At 47.1% G+C, this 20,177-nt stretch overlaps 1 protein-coding gene across 1 annotated transcript; it reads right to left on the bottom strand.

The window, feature by feature from the left end:
- Positions 1–683: 683 nt before the first annotated feature.
- nt5e (5'-nucleotidase, ecto (CD73)) lies at positions 684–17,264 on the bottom strand. The gene is given in 10 exon segments (XM_055149579.1): positions 684–1,354; positions 5,860–6,060; positions 6,857–7,006; positions 7,075–7,183; positions 8,483–8,542; positions 8,544–8,638; positions 9,424–9,621; positions 11,830–12,018; positions 14,134–14,356; positions 16,881–17,264. Coding segments are annotated over 10 exon segments (1,764 nt in total). The 3' UTR covers positions 684–1,199.
- Between the last annotated feature and the right edge of the window lie 2,913 nt (positions 17,265–20,177).

Here is a 20,177-nt window from a genome sequence, read left to right as displayed (position 1 = left end):
TCACAATGTGCCCCTCAGTCCTGGTTTAGTTCTGCTTTAGACCTTCTAGTCCTTTTATAACCCTGCTTCTGTTGTGAGTGAGACCTGGTTTAGTCCTGGTTTGGTCCTGGTTTAGTCCTGGTTTAGTCCTGGTTTAGTCCTGGTTTAGACCGGGTTTAGACCTGGTTTGGTCCTGGTTTAGTCCTGGTTTAGTCCGGGTTTAGACCGGGTTTAGACCTGGTTTGGTCCTGGTTTGGTCCTGGTTTAGACCTGGTTTAGTCCTAGTTTAGACCGGGTTTAGACCTGGTTTAGTCCTGGTTTGGTCCTGGTTTAGTCCTGGTTTAGTCCTGGTTTGGTCCTGGTTTAGTCTTGGTTTAGTCCTGGTTTAGTCCAGGTTTAAGACCGGGTTTAGACCAGGTTTAGTCCTGGTTTGGTCCTGGTTTAGACCTGGTTTAGACCTGGTTTAGTCCTGGTTTGGTCCTGGTTTAGACCAGGTTTAGTCCTGGTTTCGTCCTGGTTTAGTCCTGGTTTGGTCCTGGTTTAGACCTGGTTTCGTCCTGGTTTCGTCCTGGTTTCGTCCTGGTTTAGTCCGGGTTTAGACCAGGTTTAGTCCTGGTTTAGACCTGGTTTAGACCGGGTTTAGACCAGGTTTAGTCCTGGTTTAGTCCTGTTTTTGCTTCATAAACATGGAGAATCTTTTTTTTTTTTTCATTTTGATACAAATTTTATTTTCATTGAACTTTACAAAAACAAAATGTTCTAAACAGTTAAATCATTATTTATATTTCTGTACAGTTTATGTTTACATTTTTACATTTGCCACGTTAGATTCTGAGTTTAAAACATGATCCAGTGTCCCACATTACCCACGATCCTCTGCGGCTCAGGGGACCGCGTTACCCACGATCCTCTGCGGCTCAGGGGACAGCGTTACCCACGAACGCGGGGCTCAGGGGACCGCGTTACCCACGATCCTCCGGGCTCAGGGGACCGCGTTACCCACGATCCTCTGCGGCTCAGGGGACCGCGTTACCCACGATCCTCTGCGGCTCAGGGGACCGCGTTACCCACGATCCTCTGCGGCTCAGGGGACCGCGTTACCCACGATCCTCCGGGGCTCAGGGGACCGCGTTACCCACGATCCTCTGCGGCTCAGGGGACCGCGTTACCCACGATCCTCTGCGGCTCAGGGGACCGCGTTACCCACGATCCTCGGCGGCTCACAGCGCCCCCCAGAGCAGCAGGGGCAGCAGCGCGCACACGGACGTCACCGACACCGACGCCGAGCTCACGATCCGGATTCTTCCCTCGACGGCCGGATGGACCACGCCGCGTTTGGACAGGAACGCCGAGACCACCGAGATGTCCAGGTCCCCTACGGACAGACCAGAGACCGGGGTTAGACCGGGGTTAGACCGGGGTTTAGACCGGGGCTGAGACCAGGACTAAAGATAGACCGGAGCCTCGTCTCTAGTCTCTTTCCTCGCTTCTGTTTTCTTGATTCCTCTCCTCATTACTCCAATTTCCAGCTGTTCCAAAAAAAACTAGGAACGAACCTGATGGAGCGAAGGAGCGAACTCGAAGGAGCGAACTCGAAGGAGCGAACTCGAAGGAGCGAACTCGAAGGAGCGAACTCGAAGGAGCGAACTCGAGGAAAACAAGGAGCGAACCCAAGGGAACGAAAGAGCAAACTTGAAGGTACGAAGGAGCGAAGCTGAGGGAACGAAGGATTAAAATTGAGGGAATGAAGGAGTAAACCTGAGGGAACGAAGGGGGAAAACCGAGGGAACGAAACCGAGGGAACCGAGGAGCAAATCCTAGGGGACGAAGGAGGAAAAATGAAGGAATGAAGGAGGAATCCCGAGGAAACCAAGGAGCGAACCCGAGGTGACAAAGGAGTAAACCTGAGGAAACGAAGGAGTAAACCTGAGGAAACCAAGGAGTAAACCTGAGGAAACCAAGGAGTAAACCTGAGGAAACCAAGGAGTAAACCTGAGGAAACCAAGGAGAAAACCCGAGGAAACGAAGGAGAAAACCCGAGGAAACGAAGGAGAAAACCCGAGGAAACGAAGGAGAAAACCCGAGGGAACGAAGAGGGAAAACCGAGGGAACGAAACCGAGGGAACCGAGGAGCAAATCCTAGGGGACGAAGGAGGAAAAATGAAGGAATGAAGGAGTAAACCCGAGGGGAACAAAGGAGCAATCCTGACAGGAACGAAGGAGGAAACCTGAGGGAATGAAGGAGGAATCCCGAGGAAACCAAGGAGCGAACCTGAGGTGACAAAGGAGTAAACCTGAGGAAACGAAGGAGTAAACCTGAGGAAACGAAGGAGCAGACACCAGACAAAAGAATCAAACTTTTTAGTTCTCAGTGAGGAGTTCATATTGTTTCTTCTTTGTGTATCTTCTCCGTGGGTGGGATTTCCTCTCCCATTTCCCGTAGAATCCAGGAGAGGAATTAGATTAGATAAGAAATAATTTATTATCCCGAAGGAAACACTTATGGCGTGAGGAACAATGTCTATCAATATGTGTGTCCTTGGAGCGGAGGGGGCGGGGGGGGGTTCTTCAGGAGCTTGTTTTGGACTCTTCTCAGACACAGATGTGAGACTCAAGACTCAGACTTTATTGATCCACCAAATGATTTCAGACACTTACAGTCGCTGAGGGAAATGACGTGAACTTCTTCTTGAGGCTCTGGTGGAACATCTGCAGGAGGGTCAAGGAGAAGGAAGCGAGGAAAGAAAAATGAGACGCGGCGCCGGACTAAGACCAGGGTTAGACCGGTCCAAAGTCAGACTCTTATTCCAGGTTGATCTGAACCAGGACTGAACCAGGACTGAACCAGGACTGAACCACGACTGAACCAGGACTGAACCAGGACCAGTGTTGGGGACGTTTCTTTAAAAAGTAGTATTTGCTCGTTACTCGTTACTTCTTTAAAAAGTAATCCCTTACTTTACTAAGGCTACGTTCAGACTGCAGGGTTTTAACGCTCAATTCCGATTTTTTTGTGAAACCCGATGTTTTTTCGAGGTCGTTCACATTTCCAGTTAAATGTGACTTGTATGTGACTCCAGTGTGAACATTAAACGGTCCAAAAGTGTCCCACATGTGACACTGGAGACACGACGACGTCAACCGCAGCGAGCGTCTCTGTGTTTACACAAGTTGAACAAACATGGACGCAGCATCGAGCACCTGGAGATTTTAAAGTTCCTCTCGTACCGGAGCCAGAACATGAACAACTGACTTGTTTTAAGGAGGAGATTGAGAAGGAGAAGGACCAGGTTTTTGGTGGTGGTGTTTTGTGGTGAGTGGAGATGTGCTTCGAGTTCATTAACAATTTTCGCCTGCTTCAGTGCAGAATAGTGACGTTTGTGTGTCTTGTTGATGACGTGTAGGTGGATGAACCTGACGTTCACACTGAAGTCACATGTTAAAGATCAGATATGGATCAGTTTCAGGAGCACAGATCCAAGTGTCCTGGGTCATGTTTGAAAAAATCAGATCTGTGTCGTTCAGACTGACAATAAAAGATCAGATACAGGAACATAGAGACAAAAAATCGGATTTGGGTCACTAGGGATGGGCATGATTAATCGATTAATCGATAATTGATCATTAAGAATTTCATCGATTCCGTTCATTTTAATGGACAAACTGAATGTATGTGTGTGTGTCGTGACCAAACAGGTGTGTACATGTGTCTCTGCATCAGAAGGAGCGAGACACAAACAGTGGGTCAGTCTGTAACGAACCGAAGCACAAATGTGGATTTAACCAGGATTTGTAGAAGAAATTCCACACTTTCCGTTGCGTTGGGACAAGTGTGAGTCCATGTGCACAGTGGATAAAGCAGCACATATGTTTCTGTGTCCAGTGGGAAAAAGTTTTTCCAGGTGAGAGTCGCTCAATGTGGATGACGAGGCCCCGCCCCCCTCCCCCCGTACGCTGTCCTGGTTTTGACAAACACAAATCTGGTCACACTGACCTGTATTCACCTGAGTCATGTCTTTTAATCCAACACAAGTTGAACCACATCAGCGACACAAGAGCTGGAGTTTTATCTTCACTTAGTTTATGTAAATTAGTGATGTGGTTTTAAGTTTTGTTTCTGTGAGATTTGAACAAAACTGAATTAAACACATTATAATGTCAAACAGCTGATGTGGATCTAGAGTCGTTATGTTTATATGTCGTAAAGTTGAATTTATTGATGCAGATTAGTGCAGATAGTAATAATAATGATGATCATTTTAATATAAAAACGTTAATGATTAATCGATAATCGATCGTTAATTCTTCCGACGATCGATTAAGATAATTTCATTGAATGTCCGTCTCTACTCTGAACGCAGCCTTAGTTACTCTTTATGGAAAGTCACTTTCACGTTAGTCGTCACATGTTTTTGGTGCTGAACACGACACGAGACCAACAGTCGACAAGAACCACGAGGGAAACACGAGAAGAACTTTGCAGAGACTCAAGAGGAAGTGAAAGTGTTCAGAGGTCTGACCCAGAACTGAACGAGCCGAGTTCTTCTCTCTAACTGAAAACGCTCTGTTCCACCTTGTGATGTCATGTGGTGATACAGGAAATGCTCCACTGTGTTTTTAAACTCCACACACCTTCACTAGAATCGTTTGGATCATTTCAGCTCTGGAATCACCGACCTCGACTGGACTAAAGGTAAAAGCAGCTGTTCACTTGAAAACTACCACTCCATGACATCACCAGGTGGAACAGAGCGTTTTCAGTTCTGGAGACGTAAACAGACGAATAATAAAGAGTTAATCAAACAGTCGGGTCCTTCTGACGTGACGTAAAAACTCACAGGAGTCGTAATAAAACAGGAGCTTTTACACTTTTATGTTTCTAAATCTCTTCTGGTGAAATATTTTGGAATCACTTTTTATGAATCACTTTTTATGAATCACTTTTTATGAATCACTTTTTATGAATCACTTTTTATGATTTCTTGCTTATTTTTGAGCCTGTGAAGTTCAAATGAGGGAAAGTCTTGGTCTTTAGTTGGACCAGAGTTGAAATGTCTGGAAATCCTCATCATCATAAACCAAAAACCCTCAGGGACTGAGCTCCAGGACACAAGAGGACAGACTGGACCTGACACTGGACTGGACTGACAGGACTGGACCGGGACTGGACTGGACGGGACTAGGACTGGACCGGGAGGACTGGACCTGGGGGACTGGACTGGACCGGGACTGGACCGGGACTGGACGGGACTGGACGGGACTGGGACTGGACTGGAACCGGGACTGAACCTAGGACTAGACCAGGACTGAAACAGGACTGGACCGGGACTGGACCTGGGACTGAACCTAGGACTAGACCAGGACTGAAACAGGACTGGACCAGGACTGGACCGGGACTGGACCGGGACTGAACCTAGGACTGGACCGGGACTGGAACCGGGACTGAACCTAGGACTGGAAACTAGGACTGAACCTAGGACTGAACCTAGGACTGGACCGGGACTGGACCGGGACTGGACCGGGACTGGACCCGGGACTGAACCTAGGACTGAACCTAGGACTGGACCGGGACTGGACTGGACCGGGACTGGACCCTAGGACTGAACCTACTGGAGGACTGGACCGGGACTGGACCGGGACTGGACGGGACTGGACTGGACCGGGACTGGACCGGGACTGGACCGGGACTGGGACCGGGGACGGGACTGGACTGGACCGGGACTGAAACTAGGACTGGGACCCTGGGACTGAACCGGGACTGGACCGGGGACTGGACCGGGACGGGGAACCTAGGACTGAACCTAGGACTGAACCGGGACTGGGACTGGACCGGGACTGGACCAGGGACCGGGACTGGACCGGGACTGGACCGGGACTGACCGCTGTTGTGCTTGACCATCTCGTCTGGGATCATGCTGAAGCCGTCTCCTCCGGTCACCATGTACGAGGGCATCAGGACCCTGTACACCGAGTCGTCCTGCACCGGGTCGAAGGTCGGGACCCTGCAGCGGGTGCACAGGATCCTCAGAGCCCGGACCCGACTGTACGGAGGCATGGTCAGGTCCACCTCCACCTGGAACCCTGGGGACGAGGACAGAGAAGAGGTCTGAACCAGGTCTGAACCAGGTCTGAACCAGGTCTGAACCAAGACTTAAAGGTTGTATAGAGGATTTTTTAAGGGAAGTGAAATACAGCGACAGTCCTTGTGCATGTGTGACACCACCTTCCTCCTCCACAGCTCCTCCTCCCGCCTCTTTACTCTAGAAATCACGTTTGTTTACATCCAGTGCGCGTCTAGAAATAATTCAGCGACCGACGCGTCAGTTTTTAGACCCTTCGCCTGCTTCAGTCGCGCCGTCGCTGGAAGGAATCTCCAAGAATCACCTCAGTTTGTCTTCGCTCCTTTTCTCCTTCTCTTCTTCTTTCAGCGACCTCAAAAACGGACTTTCTTTTGCGGCAGAACCGGTCGTGGATTCTCGTCCGCCGTCGCAACAAACTTTGTGTGAAATGCGAGGAAGCGACAGTTTGAAAAAGCCTCTAAGAACCGTCGCATAAACCACGTAATCCCCGCGCGCCGACGAGTCACTTACACTAGAAACGTAGGGAGTTTGATTGACGACCCAACAGCCAATAGATAAAGAGGGAGCCTCGTTTTCTATTGGCTGATGTTTATCTGGCCTCACTACGTCCACACTTGATAGATTTTCATTCTTTTTTTTTTTTTGGTCATCATAATTACAAGGCTGCTGCGTCTCTGTAATAATATTTTAACATTTAATTGACAGTTTGAAACAAAACAAAAATCCTCCATACAACCTTTAACCAGGACTGAACCAGGACTGAAGCAGATCTAAACCAGGTCTAGACCAGGACTGACCTGAGACCTGCAGGAACTCCCCGGTGCTCTGGCCGTAGCGGTGGACCGAGTGCTCGAAGGCCTTCTTCAGAGTGGAGCCTTTGAGGGACACCAGGTCGATGGTTCCTCCAAACGGGAGAACGGAGAGAAGATCCTCCATCGTGATGGAACCTAAAACACACTCATGAGACGACGGAACCCTGACCCTCTGACCCCGTGACCCCTGACCTTTCCCATACCGTTCCTGGTCTCTTCATCGATGGAGTTCCGGACTCCTCCTCCGTTCATCAGTGCTGCGCTCACGTGGTTCCACTGGAGGTCCTCAGAGAAGCCCAGAGCACTGTCCACCTGAGAACACCAAAACATGGAGAACACCAGAATATGAAGAATGTGAAGAACATGAAGAATGTGAAGAACATGAAGAACACCAGAGCATGAAGAACACCAGAACATGGAGAATGTGAAGAACATGAAGAACGTGAAGAACACCAGAGCATGAAGAACACCAGAGCATGAAGAACACCAGAGCATGAAGAACACCACAACATGAAGAACACCAGAACATGAAGAACACCAGAACATGAAGAACACCAGAACATGAAGAACACCAGAACATGAAGAACATGAAGAATGTGAAGAACATGAAGAACACCAGAACATGAAGAACACCAGAACATGAAGAACATGAAGAATGTGAAGAACATGAAGAACACCAGAACATGAAGAACACCAGAACATGAAGAACACCAGAACATGAAGAACATGAAGAATGTGAAGAACATGAAGAACACCAGAACATGAAGAACACCAGAACATGAAGAACATGAAGAATGTGAAGAACATGAAGAACACCAGAACATGGAGAATGTGAAGAACATGAAGAACGTGAAGAACATGAAGAACATGAAGAACGTGAAGAACACCAGAGCATGAAGAACACCAGAACATGAAGAACATGAAGAATTGAAGAACATGAAGAACACCAGAACATGAAGAACACCACAACATGAAGAACACCAGAACATGAAGAACATGAAGAAATGTGAAGACAAGAACATGAAGAACACCACAACATGAAGAACACCAGAACATGAAGAACATGAAGAACGTGAAGAACACCAGAACATGAAGAACACCAGAACATGAAGAACATGAAGAACGTGAAGAACATGAAGAACATGAAGAACATGAAGAACACCAGAACATGAAGAATTGAAGAACATGAAGAACAGAACATGAAGAACGTGAAGAACGTGAAGAACGTGAAGTACTTTTGTAGTATTTTAGAAGTATTATAGTAGTACTGTATGTGTTTACATGAAGTACATTTGAACATCGGAGCCAGAGCTGAAAAATCTGAATTTTTTTGGCGAAATTCTGTTGGAGTTTTGGTGATGCTGAGACGCTCGTTACCATGGCGACGCAGATGAGGTGTGGTGATGTACATGTGGAGATGTTTAGATGCTCGTTACCATGGCGACGCAGATGAGGTGTGGTGATGTACATGTGGAGATGTTTAGATGCTCGTTACCATGGCGACGCAGATGAGGTGTGGTGATGTACATGTGGAGATGTTTAGATTTCGTTACCATGGCGACGCAGATGAGGTGTGGTGATGTACATGTGGAGATGTTTGGATTTCGTTACCATGGCGTCGCAGATGAGGTTGCCGAGGTTACACTCTCTGAAGCGACATTCTTCGTTGGAAGCCGTTGAGAAACACCAGAGTTCGTCCGACCACCTGAGACGAGAAGCTCTTCAGGTTCTCCTTCCACTCCTCCACCTGATTCAGGACGTCCGGGTCTAAGAGGAGAACAGGTCACACTCTCCCCAGACGCTTCAGTACTGCTCTAGTCCTGGTTAAGTCCTGGTTAAGTCCTGGTTTAGTTCTGGTTAAGTCCTGGTCTAGTCCTGGTCTAGTCCTGGTTCAGTCCTGGTCTAGTCCTGGTTTAGTCCTGGTCTTGTGTTGGTCCAGTCCTGGTTCAGTCCTGGTTCAGTCCTCGTCTAGTTCTGGTCTAGTCCTGGTCTTGTTTTGGTCCAGTCCTGGTCCAGTCCTGGTCCAGTCCTGGCCTTGTCTTGGTCTAGTCCTGGTCTAGTCCTGGTCTCGTCCTGGTCCAGTTCTGGTCCAGTCCTGGTCCAGTCCTGGTCCAGTCCTGGTCCAGTCCTGGTCCAGTCCTGGTTCCAGTCCTGTCAGTCCTGGTCCAGTCCTGGTTCAGTCCTGGTCTAGTCCTGGTCCAGTCCTGGTCCAGTCCTGGTCTTGTTTTGGTCCAGTCCTGGTCCAGTCCTGGTCTTGTCTTGGTCTAGTCCTGGTCTAGTCCTGGTCCAGTCCTGGTCTTGTCCTGGTCCAGTCCTGGTTCAGTCCTGGTCTTGTTTTGGTCCAGTCCTGGTCTAGTCCTGGTCTAGTCCTGGTCTCGTCCTGGTCTAGTCCTGGTCTTGTTTTGGTCCAGTCCTGGTCCAGTCCTGGTCTTGTCTTGGTCTAGTCCTGGTCCTAGTCCTGGTCCAGTCCTGGTCCAGTCCTGGTCTTGTCTTGGTCTAGTCCTGGTCTAGTCCTGGTCTAGTCCTGGTTCAGTCCTGGTCCAGGTCCAGACCTTCTGGGATGGACTCGTCCAGGAGGATGGGGTTTCCGTGAGCTTCCAGGACGTTTCCTTCGTCGTCGAATCGGATGTGGAGGTGTCCCAGGTATTTCCCGAAGGCGTAGGCCTGGACCACCGGGACCTGGCGCCCGTCCACAGACCGGACCAGGAACGGGTACGGACCCACCGGGACCTCCACCGAGGGGGGGGAGCCTGCGGAGCACAGAGTCACACGCCCTGTAAGGAAAGTACTCCAGATGCCCTCCCACAGTCCAGACCCTGTTTACTCCAGATGCCCTCCCACAGTCCAGACCCTGTTTACTCCAGATGCCCTCCCACAGTCCAGACCCTGTTTACTCCAGATGCCTTCCCACAGTCCAGACCGTGTTTACTCCAGATGCCCTCCCACAGTCCAGACCCTGTTTACTCCAGATGCCCTCCCACAGTCCAGACCCTGTTTACTCCAGATGCCCTCCCACAGTCCAGACCCTGTTACTCCAGATCCCTCCCAGTCCAGACCCTGTTACTCCAGATGCCTCCCACAGTCCAGACCTGTTTACTCCAAGACTCCACAATCCAGACCTGTTTACTCCAGATGCCCTCCCACAGTCCAGACCCTGTTTACTCCAGATGCCCCTCCAGTACTCCAGAGCCCTGTTTACTCCAGATGCCCTCCCACAGTCCAGACCCTGTTTACTCCAGATGCCCTCCCACAGTCCCACAGTGGATCAGAAATTGTAACCCTAACTCAAGAATTAGCAGCCTGAACCTCCCTCTCTCTCTCTCTCTCTCCATCCCTCTCTCTTCTCTCTTTCTTCTCTCTCTTCTCTCTCCCACCCCTCCATCTCTCTATTCTTCCTCTGTCCCCCTTCATCACTCTCTGTTTTCCCTCTCTCTCCCTCTCCTCACTTTCTCTTTTCCTCCTCTCTCCCTCTCTCTCCCTCCCCCTACTGTTTTTTCCTTCTCTCTCTCTCTCTCTCTGCCTCTCTATCACTCCCTCTCTCTGTGTCTCTTTCCCTCTCTCTCCCCTCTTCTCTCTCTTTTCCTTCTCTCTCCCTCTCCTCACTTTCTCTTTTCCTCCCCCCTCTCTCTATTCCTTCACTCTCCCTCTCTCTCCCTCCCCCTACTGTTTTTTCCTTCTCTCTCTCTCTCTCTCTGCCTCTCTATCACTCCCTCTCTCTGTGTCTCTTTCCCTCTCTCTCTCTCCCTTCTCGTTCTCTCTCTATCTCCCTTTATCTCTCGTTTTTCTTCTCTCTTTTCCTTCTCTCTCTCTATTCTTTGTTCTTTGCTCAGTTTAAACTTTTCACTCTCTGTTTATGTTCTGAGACACAAAACATCTGCGACCCGTTCAACAGACGTGGACCAGGACCAGACCTGGACCAGGCCCAGGCCCAGACCAAGACCAAGACCAAGACCAAGACCTAGCCCAGACCAGGATCCTGGGAAAATATATCTCAAAGTCATTGTTAGTAGTTAATATTTTACAAATTTACTTTAATGTTTGACTAGAGTTACTGTAGAGAAGGAGGTGAGGGTGCAGAGGAGAGGAGTTAGGATGCAGAGGAGGGTGCTAGGGTGCAGAGGAAAGGAGTTAGGATGCAGAGGAGGGTGCTAGGGTGCAGAGGAAAGGAGTTAGGATGCAGAGAGAGGAGTTAGGATGCAGAGGAGAGGAGGTAGGGTGCAGAGGAGAGGAGTTAGGATGCAGAGGAGGGAGTTAGGGTGCAGAGGAGAGGAGTTAGGATGCAGAGGAGAGGAGTTAGGATGCAGAGAGGGAGGTGTTAGGGTGCAGAGGAGAGGAGTTAGGGTGCAGAGGAGAGAGGAGGTGAGAGGTGCAGAGGAGAGGAGTTAGGATGCAGAGAGGAGTTAGGGTGCAGAGGTGAGGATGCAGAGGAGAGGAGTTAGGGTGCAGAGGAGAGGAGAGGAGTGGCAGAGGAGGGAGTTAGGTGCAGAGGAGAGGAGGAGTTAGGATGCAGAGGAGAGGGAGAGGGTGCAGAGGAGGAGAGGTTAGGTGAGAGGATGCAGAGGAGAGGAGAGAGGGAGGTGCAGGGTGCAGAGGAGAGGAGGTGAGGGTGCAGAGAGAGGTGAGTTAGGTGCAGAGGAGAGGAGTTAGGGTGCAGAGGAGAGGAGTTGAGAGGTGCAGAGGAGAGGAGTTAGGGTGCAGAGGAGAGAGAGAGGTTAGGGTGCAGAGGAGAGGAGAGTTGAGAGGAGCAGGAGGAGAGGAGTTAGGATGCAGAGGAGAGGATTTAGGGTGCAGAGGAGTTAGGAGAGAGAGGAGGTTAGGATGCAGAGAGGAGAGAGTTAGGATGCAGGGTGCAGAGGAGAGGAGTTGAGAGGTGAGGGTGCAGAGGAGAGGAGGTGAGGGTGCAGAGGAGAGGAGTTAGGGTGCAGAGGAGAGGAGGTGAGGGTGCAGAGGATGCTGACCGGTGTAGAGGAAGGTGTTGGAGTGGCCCCCGATGACCACGTCGACTCCGCGCACCGTCCGGGCGATTTCCTGATCCACGGTGAATCCCGAGTGTCCCAGAGCGATGATTTTATTCACCCCCAGAGTCTGCAGTTTGTCCACCTGCCTCTGGAGGGCGCTCAGCTCGTCCTCGAAGTGCACGTGAGGCCCTGGAGGAACACGGAAGAACACGGGAAGAACACGGGAATAACACGGGAATAACATGGGAATAACATGGAGAAAAGATAGGGAAGAACATGGGAATAACACGGGAATAACATGGAGAAAAGATAGGGAAGAGAATAACACGGGAATAACATGGAGAAAAGATAGGGAAGAACATGGGAATAACACGGGAATAACATGGAGAAAAGATAGGGAAGAACATGGGAATAACACGGGAATAACATGGAGAAAAGATAGGGAAGAACATGGGAATAACACGGGAATAACATAGAGAAAAGATAGGGAAGAACATGGGAATAACACAGGGAAAATATGGGGAAAATATGAGGAATAACATGGGAACAACATGCAGAAAACATGTAGAAGATATAGGGAATAACATGGGGAAAAACATGGGGTAAATATAAGGAATAACATGGGAATAACTGGGAAAAACATGGGGTAAATATGGGGAAAATATGAGGAATAACATGGGAATAATCTGGAATAACATGGAAATAACACGGGGAAAATATGGAGAAAATACAGGTGAAGAACATAGGAATAACATGGGGGAAACATGGGGAAAATATAGCAAATAACATGGGGAATAACATGGGAATAACTGGGGAAAACATGAGGAATAACATGGGGAAAACATGTGGAAAATATAGGGAATAACATGGAGAAAAACAAGGGGTAAATATAAGGAATAACATGGGAATAACTGGGAAAACATGGGGTAAATATGGGGAAAATATGAGGAATAACTTGGGAATAATATCGGAATAACGTGGAGAAAATATAGGGAATAACACAGGGGAAATATGGGGGAAATATGAGGAATAACATAGAAGTAACACAAGAGAACATGGGGAATAATGTGGAGAAATCATGGGGAAACATGGGGAAAATATCAGGAATAACACAGAGAACACATGGAGAAAATATGGGGAAAAACTAAGAAAACATGGGGAAAACACAGGGAAAAGGTGGAGAAAATACAGGGAATAACATGGGAATAACACGGGGAAAACATGGGGTAAATATGGAGAAAATATGAGGAATAACATGCGAGTAACATGGGAAAACGTGGTAAAAATACAGAAAAAAACGAGGAAAACAGAACAATTCTGAGAGAGTCACTAAAAACGTGAACTAAAAATTGAGATACTCAATAAAGGCATGTCCACAGATGAGTCCAGTTTAGTCCAGATGGTCAACCTGGTTTAGTCCTGGTTTAGTCCTGGTTTAGTCCCTGGTTTAGTCCTGGTTTAGTCCTGGTTTAGTCCTGGTTTAGTCCTGGTTTAGTCCTGGAGGTGCTCGAGGACACACACATGTACAGTCTCCAAATGCAGCTCATCGAGGCCAGAAGTTATAGTGGCTTAATTGAAGCCCAGTTTCACATTTGGAATTCTGAATGTACTTTGCCCCTGTCCCTGCGCACCTGTCACTGCCCCTGCACCTGTCACTGCCCCTGCACCTGTCACTGCCCCTGCACCTGTCACTGCTGCACCTGTCACTGCCCCTGCACCTGTCACTGCCTCTCTGTCTCTGTCTCTGTACAAAGTGTCTGTGTTTGTGAACAAACATTAAACTGCTCTGACACTTTTCCTCTTGGACGAGCCGTGTCTTGTTCTTTTAAGGTCAGACCGGTTCAGAACAACACAAAATCTGGAGACAGAGTTTAGACCTGGTTTTGACCTAATTTAGTCCTGGTTTAGATTTTGTTTCACACCTGGTTCGGTCCCAATTCAGTCCTGGTTTAGACCTGGTCTAGTCCTGGTTCAGTCCTGGTTTAGACCTGGTCTAGTCCTGGTTTAGTCTCGGTTCAGTCCTGGTTCAGTCCCGGTTTAGTCCTGGTTCAGTCCTGGTCTAGTCCTGGTTCAGTCCTGGTTCAGTCCTGGTTTAGTCCGTGACCTGTGGCCCTGGTTTAATCTCTCAGATAAAACTGAGACACATTTTGCGATAAGAAACATTCCAATGAAAAAACTAAACTCTCTCCGGAGTCCGGTCCCACGTCATGGATCTGCTCTGGTCTCAAACCAGGACTGAACCAGGACTGAACCCGGATTTAAACCCAGATTAAATCCGCGCTGGGGCCGGTCCGTGGTCCGTACCTGGGTCGGACAGGGCGGGCGTCTCTCTGGAGGTGTAGCCCACCACCCCGACCTGCTCCCCCCCCACGGAGAGCACCTTGTACGGGCTGAAGGCCGTGCCGAAGGTGGCGGCGAGCGGAGCGTCCGTGCGGAGGTTCGCGCTCAGGACCGGACACTGGATCTCCCTCAGGAACGGATCCATCAGACCCGGAACGCCATTATCGAACTCATGGTTCCCCAGAGCCTGGAAGAACACAAGGACATGAGAGAAACACGGGAATGATACAGGGAAAATATGAGGAACGACATGGGAATAACACACGGAAAGTATGGAGAATAACATGGAGAAGATAAGGAGAAAATTTAGGGAATTGCATGGAAATAACACAGGGAAAATATGAGGAATAATAAGGGCGTAACACGGAATAACAAGGGGAAACCATGGAGAAAATATTGGGAAACATGAGGAAAATTTGAAGTAAATACAGGGAATAACACGAGGAAAACATGGGGAATAACACGGGGTAAATATGGGGAATAATGTAGCGAATAACATGGGGAAATCACAGGGAAAACATGGGAAAAATATGAGGAATAACATGGGAATAACACACGGAATAACAAGGGGAAACCATGGGGAAAATATGAAGCAAATACAGGGAATAACACAGGGAAAACATGGGGAATAACATGGGGTAAATATGGGGAATAATGTGGGTAAAACATGGGAAAAACATGAGGAATAACATGGGAGTAACACAAGGAAAATATGGGGAATAACATGGAATAACATGGAGAAAATAAGGAGAAAATATAGGGAATCAAAACAAGGGGAAAATATGAGGAATAACATGGGAGTAGCACACGGAAAGTATGGAGAATAACATGGAGAAGATACAGGAAATTACATGGGAATAACAGGGAATAACAAGGGGAAAACAGGAATAACACAGGAATAACATGGGAATAGCACGGGAATAACAAGGGGAAAATATTGGGAAACATAGGGAAAATTTGGAGTAAATATAGGGAATAACACGGGGAAAACGTGGAATAACATGGGAGTAACACAGGGAATAACAAGGGGAAACCATGGGGAAAATATGGAGAAAATATGGGCAATAACATTGGAATAACATGAGGAAAACATGGGGTAAATATCAGGATTAACATGGGAGTAACACAGGGAAAATATTGGAAAAACATGGAACAATTCTGAAAGAGTCACTAAAAGTCTTACTTAAAAATTCAGATCCTCAATAAAGGCACAGCCACAGGTGAGTCCAGTTTAGTCCACATGGTTCAGCTCTGGTTTAGTCCAGGTCTAGCCCTGTTTTAGTCCAGGTTTAGACCTGGTTTAAACCTGGTTTAGGCCTATTTTAGTCTTGACTTAGTTTATTTTAGTGACTTGAGTCTTACTTAGACCTGTTTTAGTCTTGACTTAGACCTGTTTTAGTCTTGACTTAGATCTGTTTTAGTCTTGACTTAGACCTGGTTTAGTCTTGACTTAGACCTGTTTTAGTCTTGACTTAGACCTGTTTTAGTCTTCTTGTTTAGTCTTGACTTAGACCTGTTTTAGTCTTGACTTAGATCTGGTTTAGTCTTGACTTAGACCTGTTTTAGTCTTGACTTAGACCTGGTTTAGTCTGACTTAGACCTGGTTTAGTCTTGACTTAGACCTGGTTTAGTCTTGACTTAGATCTGGTTTAGTCTCGACTTAGTCCTGGTTTAGACCTGGTTTAAACCTGTTTTATTCATTTCACTTTTGTTTCTGGTTCTGATGTTGTCATATTTTAGTTTTGGGATTTATGAACTCCATAAATGCAAAAGTGACTCAGATGTGTGTGACTCAAACCTCCGTTCAAACTGTTTCTCTTCCCAACGGAATTGAAAAATAGTGAAAGGTGAAGGTGATGGGCAGGATTGATCCACAGGAAGAACCAAAAAGGAAAACTTTAAATAAAAAAATAAATCAAACTCCCAGGTTGAGGTGATTGTTAAAAATTAAATAAATGTAAAGTTGTTCTTCACTGGGCTCATTCATCTGAGACTTTTCTTCTTGTTCTTGTTTGTGTATTTTGGCCACACTGATGGAAGCCCGTCCCTCTTTAACGGCTGATGGGAAACAGGCCTCTGAGAACATTTCTTACTCTCATCTGAAGAACGTCGCACAAACAAAGGTTCTGAAACAGGAACAGCTCTTTTTTTTTTTTTTTTTCAGTTTCATTGTGGTCAACAGGTCAAAACGAAACTTCTATTTGTGTCAAGTTTTATTCTGAGTCGAGTTAAAGGTGTCAAACTGTTTCACACGCGAAGAGCAGAAAATATCCTCAGACCTGGTTTAGTCCTGGTTTAGACCTGACTTAGACCTGTTTTAATCTTGTTTTAGTGCAGGTTTAGAACTGATTTAGTCCTGGTTTAATCCTATTTTAGTCCAAGTTTAGTCTGTTTTAGTCCAGTTTTAGTCCTGGTTTTGTCCAGTTTTAGTCCTGGTTTAGTCCTGGTATAATTTACGGTTCAGTTTAATTACTGTAATGAAGCTTCCGCGCACGTTCCTCTGAGTCAGCGCCTGGACCGGCCGAGTACAACAACAACTACTAGTACTGCACTGCTACTACATATACATATACATATACATATACATATACATACATATACATATACATACATACATATACATATACATATACTTAATACTTGATACTTGATACTTGATACTTTACTCTTTAAACCGTGTAATAGTTGAAGTAAAAGTATTTGTTTCTGACCATGGCGTCGTAGCGCAGCGCGTTCATGAAGTGCGCGGCCTCGGCGCCCTTGTAGAAGCTGAACCACACGGAGCCCTGGAACTGGTCCCCCGCGTCCAGCAGCAGCACCGGGGCCCCGGCCTCCCGCAGCCGCCGCACCAGCGTCGCTCTGCGGGCCACTCCCCCGAAACACGGCGCGCCCCGGGACCTGCTGCACTTCCCCGAGAACGCGCTGGTCTCCTCCACGCGCGCGTGCACGTCGTTGGTGTGGAGGAGCACGAGCTCGAATCCCGCGGCCCCGGAGCAGAGGAGCGAGAGGAAGAAGAGCCGCACACCGAGGAAGAGGAGCCGCGGCCCGCGGAGAGCCGCGCGGGAGCTCCGGGGAACAACTCCGACCTCCACCATCGCTCTGAGAGAAAGTGACAGAGAGAGAGAGAGAGAGAGAGAGAGAGAGAGAGAGAGAGAGAGAGAGAGAGAGAGAGAGAGAGAGAGAGAGAGAGAGAGAGAGAGACAGAGAGAGAGAGAGAGAGAGAGAGAGAGAGAGAGAGAGAGAGAGAGAGAGAGAGAGAGAGACAGAGAGAGAGAGAGAGAGAGAGAGAGAGAGGAGGTGAGGAGCGCGTGTGTCTTGCGCAGAGGCGGAGTCGCTCAAAACCACAGCGACAAGAAAAGAAAAGTTCGTGAGAAAAAAAACAAACAACAAAAATAGTCTCTGGTTCTGGTCTTTGGACTCGAGCTCCACAACAGTTTAAGCTCATTTGGATTTATAACATAAACAGATGATTATTTTAACTCGTGCCTGGACTAAAGCCGCGGTTCTTTAAACACAGTTTCCTCTTTTTCACTGACACAATTTCAAAGCTTTTTCATGACCTAAATCTGCAGTCTCCCAGTCTGATTCATGAGACGGTTTCACTTGGTGTAAACAGTGTGACCTCGCTGCGTTAGGATTCGTTCACTTGACAGTAGGCGGGCACTTTTTTTATTTAACCAATCGCTGCTGTTTGGTCGTGTCGTTTGTAATGCTCCAAATCCCGTAGGAAGAAGGACAATAATGTCTTTCCTCTTGATAAAATTCACCAAACATTCTGATTTGAAGGTTTTAGAGAGAGAGACTGGAGGTGATGCTGACACTGTCCCTTTGTTTCTGTGGACCAAACACTATGACTTCAGTCTTGTCAGAGTTTAGCTGGAGAAAGTTGTTTTGCATCCACACACTGATCTGTTGGATGCAGTGACCAAGTGACTCCACTGGTCCATAGTCTCCTGCTGCCAGAGAGACGTAGATCTGAGTGTCGTCTGCATAATTGTGGTACGACACGTTATTGCTGCTTATTAACTGGCCTAATGGCAGCATGTAGAGATTGAACAACAGGGGGCCCAGGATTGACCCCTGAGGCACCCCACAGGTCAGGGCCATGTCATCTGAGACACAGTTTCCAATTTCAACAAAATACTTCCTGTCTTCTAGATAGGACTTGAACCAGTTTAGTACAGTACCAGAGATGCCCACCCAGTCCTCTAGTCTCTGTAAGAGGATCCCATGATCGACAGTGTCAAAAGCAGCACTCAGATCTAACAGGATCAAGACTGAGACTTTGCCTGCATCAGTGTTCAGGCGGATGTCATTTGTCACCTTGATAAGAGCAGTCTCAGTGCTGTGGTGGGCTCTAAAACCTGACTGGAAAAACATCAAAGGAGTTGTTCATTTGGAGAAAGTTCGTAAGCTGTTGGTAAACAGCTTTTTCAAGGACTTTGCCAAAAAACGGCAGATTTGAGATGGGTCGGAAATTGTTCAGTACTGTGGCATCAAGACTGCTCTTCTTTAGGAGAGGCTTAATGACCGCAGTTTTCAACGCATTTGGGAATGTTCCAGATTGAAGTGACATGTTAACTATGTGAGTGAGTGGTGAAAGTAAACTGTTGAGGACGGACTTTAGAAATCTAGTGGGTAACATGTCCAGGCAGCAAGTAGATGAACTCAGACTGGTAACGATCTCTAAAACAGTTTTGTCAGTTACAGGTGCAAAGTGATTCAGCTCTAAGTGTCTCTGTGGCTGCATGCTTGTTATTTGTGTTGTGGAATTGATGGCATTTTTGATGCCCTGAACTTTGTCATTAAAGAAAACTGCAAACTCATTACATTTAGATGTGAAATTAGTTCTAGTGGCAGTGGAGCTGGAGGGTTTGTTAATCTGTTCACTGTTGCAAACAGGACACGAGAGTTGTTACTGCAATTACCAATAATGTCCGAAAAATACTTCTCTCTTGTTTTACTCAAAGTGTAGTTGTACATATGCATTGTTCCTCTGTAAATCTCATAATGAACCTGGAGGTTTGACTTGCGCCATTTCCGCTCGTCCTTCCGTCACTCCCTTTTCTGTGCTCTGACTGAGTCATCATTCCTCCACGGAGCTTTTTGCCTCTTTAACCATTTGATGGCATCCAGAACATTCAAAACACTCAAAGTCACAGAGTTCAACACATCATCAACATTAGAACATGAGGCAATTTCAAAATGTATCATTTCCATGAACAGTGCACCTGTGTTATCATTTATGTGTCTCCTTCGAACAACTGTAGGAGCAGCCGGTGGTTTGGGAATAACAGACGGTCAAAGAAGACACAGAAATGATCAGACAGAGCAACATCAACCACACTGACATTTGAAATATTTACACCCTTTGTAATGAGCAGGTCCAGAGTGTGCCCTCTGTTGTGAGTGGGCTCACTGACATGCTGAGTCAGACCAAAAGTTTCAAGGACAACACTAAGCTCTTTGGCATTTTTGTCACACACATTATCCACATGTACATTAAAATCACCTGTAATGACTAAACCATCAAAGTCTGTGCAAACAACTGAAAGCATCTCAGTAAAATCATCAATAAAACTTTGACAGTGCTGAGGAGGTTTGTATATGACGATGTAGAGTCTGGACGGTGATTGTTTTAGCTCCATTTTGAAGGAAACATACTCAAATGATGAAAACACCCCAAATGACAACCTGTGTGTAACCAAATGATCTCTAAAAAATGCACACACTCCTCCACCTTTTTATTTGCTCGTGTTTCAGATTCAAATTTGAAGTTGGGAGGGGTTGATTCCACTAGCACTGCATGACCTGTGTTTTTGTCAAGCCATGTTTCAGTTAAAAACATAAAGTCAAGATTAAAAGAAGAAATAAAATCATGAATTAGAAATGATTTGTTACATAAAGATCTGACATTGAGCACAGCAAGTTTCTGATTAGTTTCAGTAGGACTGGATGTTATCTTCTTACAGGGAACGTGAACTAAATTTCTCTGATTAGACAGTCTA

This window comes from Boleophthalmus pectinirostris, unplaced genomic scaffold (genome assembly GCF_026225935.1).
Source record: "Boleophthalmus pectinirostris isolate CB_2022bp ecotype Guang Dong unplaced genomic scaffold, ASM2622593v1 HiC_scaffold_13, whole genome shotgun sequence".
NCBI lineage: Eukaryota > Metazoa > Chordata > Actinopteri > Gobiiformes > Gobiidae > Boleophthalmus > Boleophthalmus pectinirostris.
Note: the sequence above shows the minus strand (reverse complement) of the source record. Positions and strands in the feature narration are given on the sequence as shown.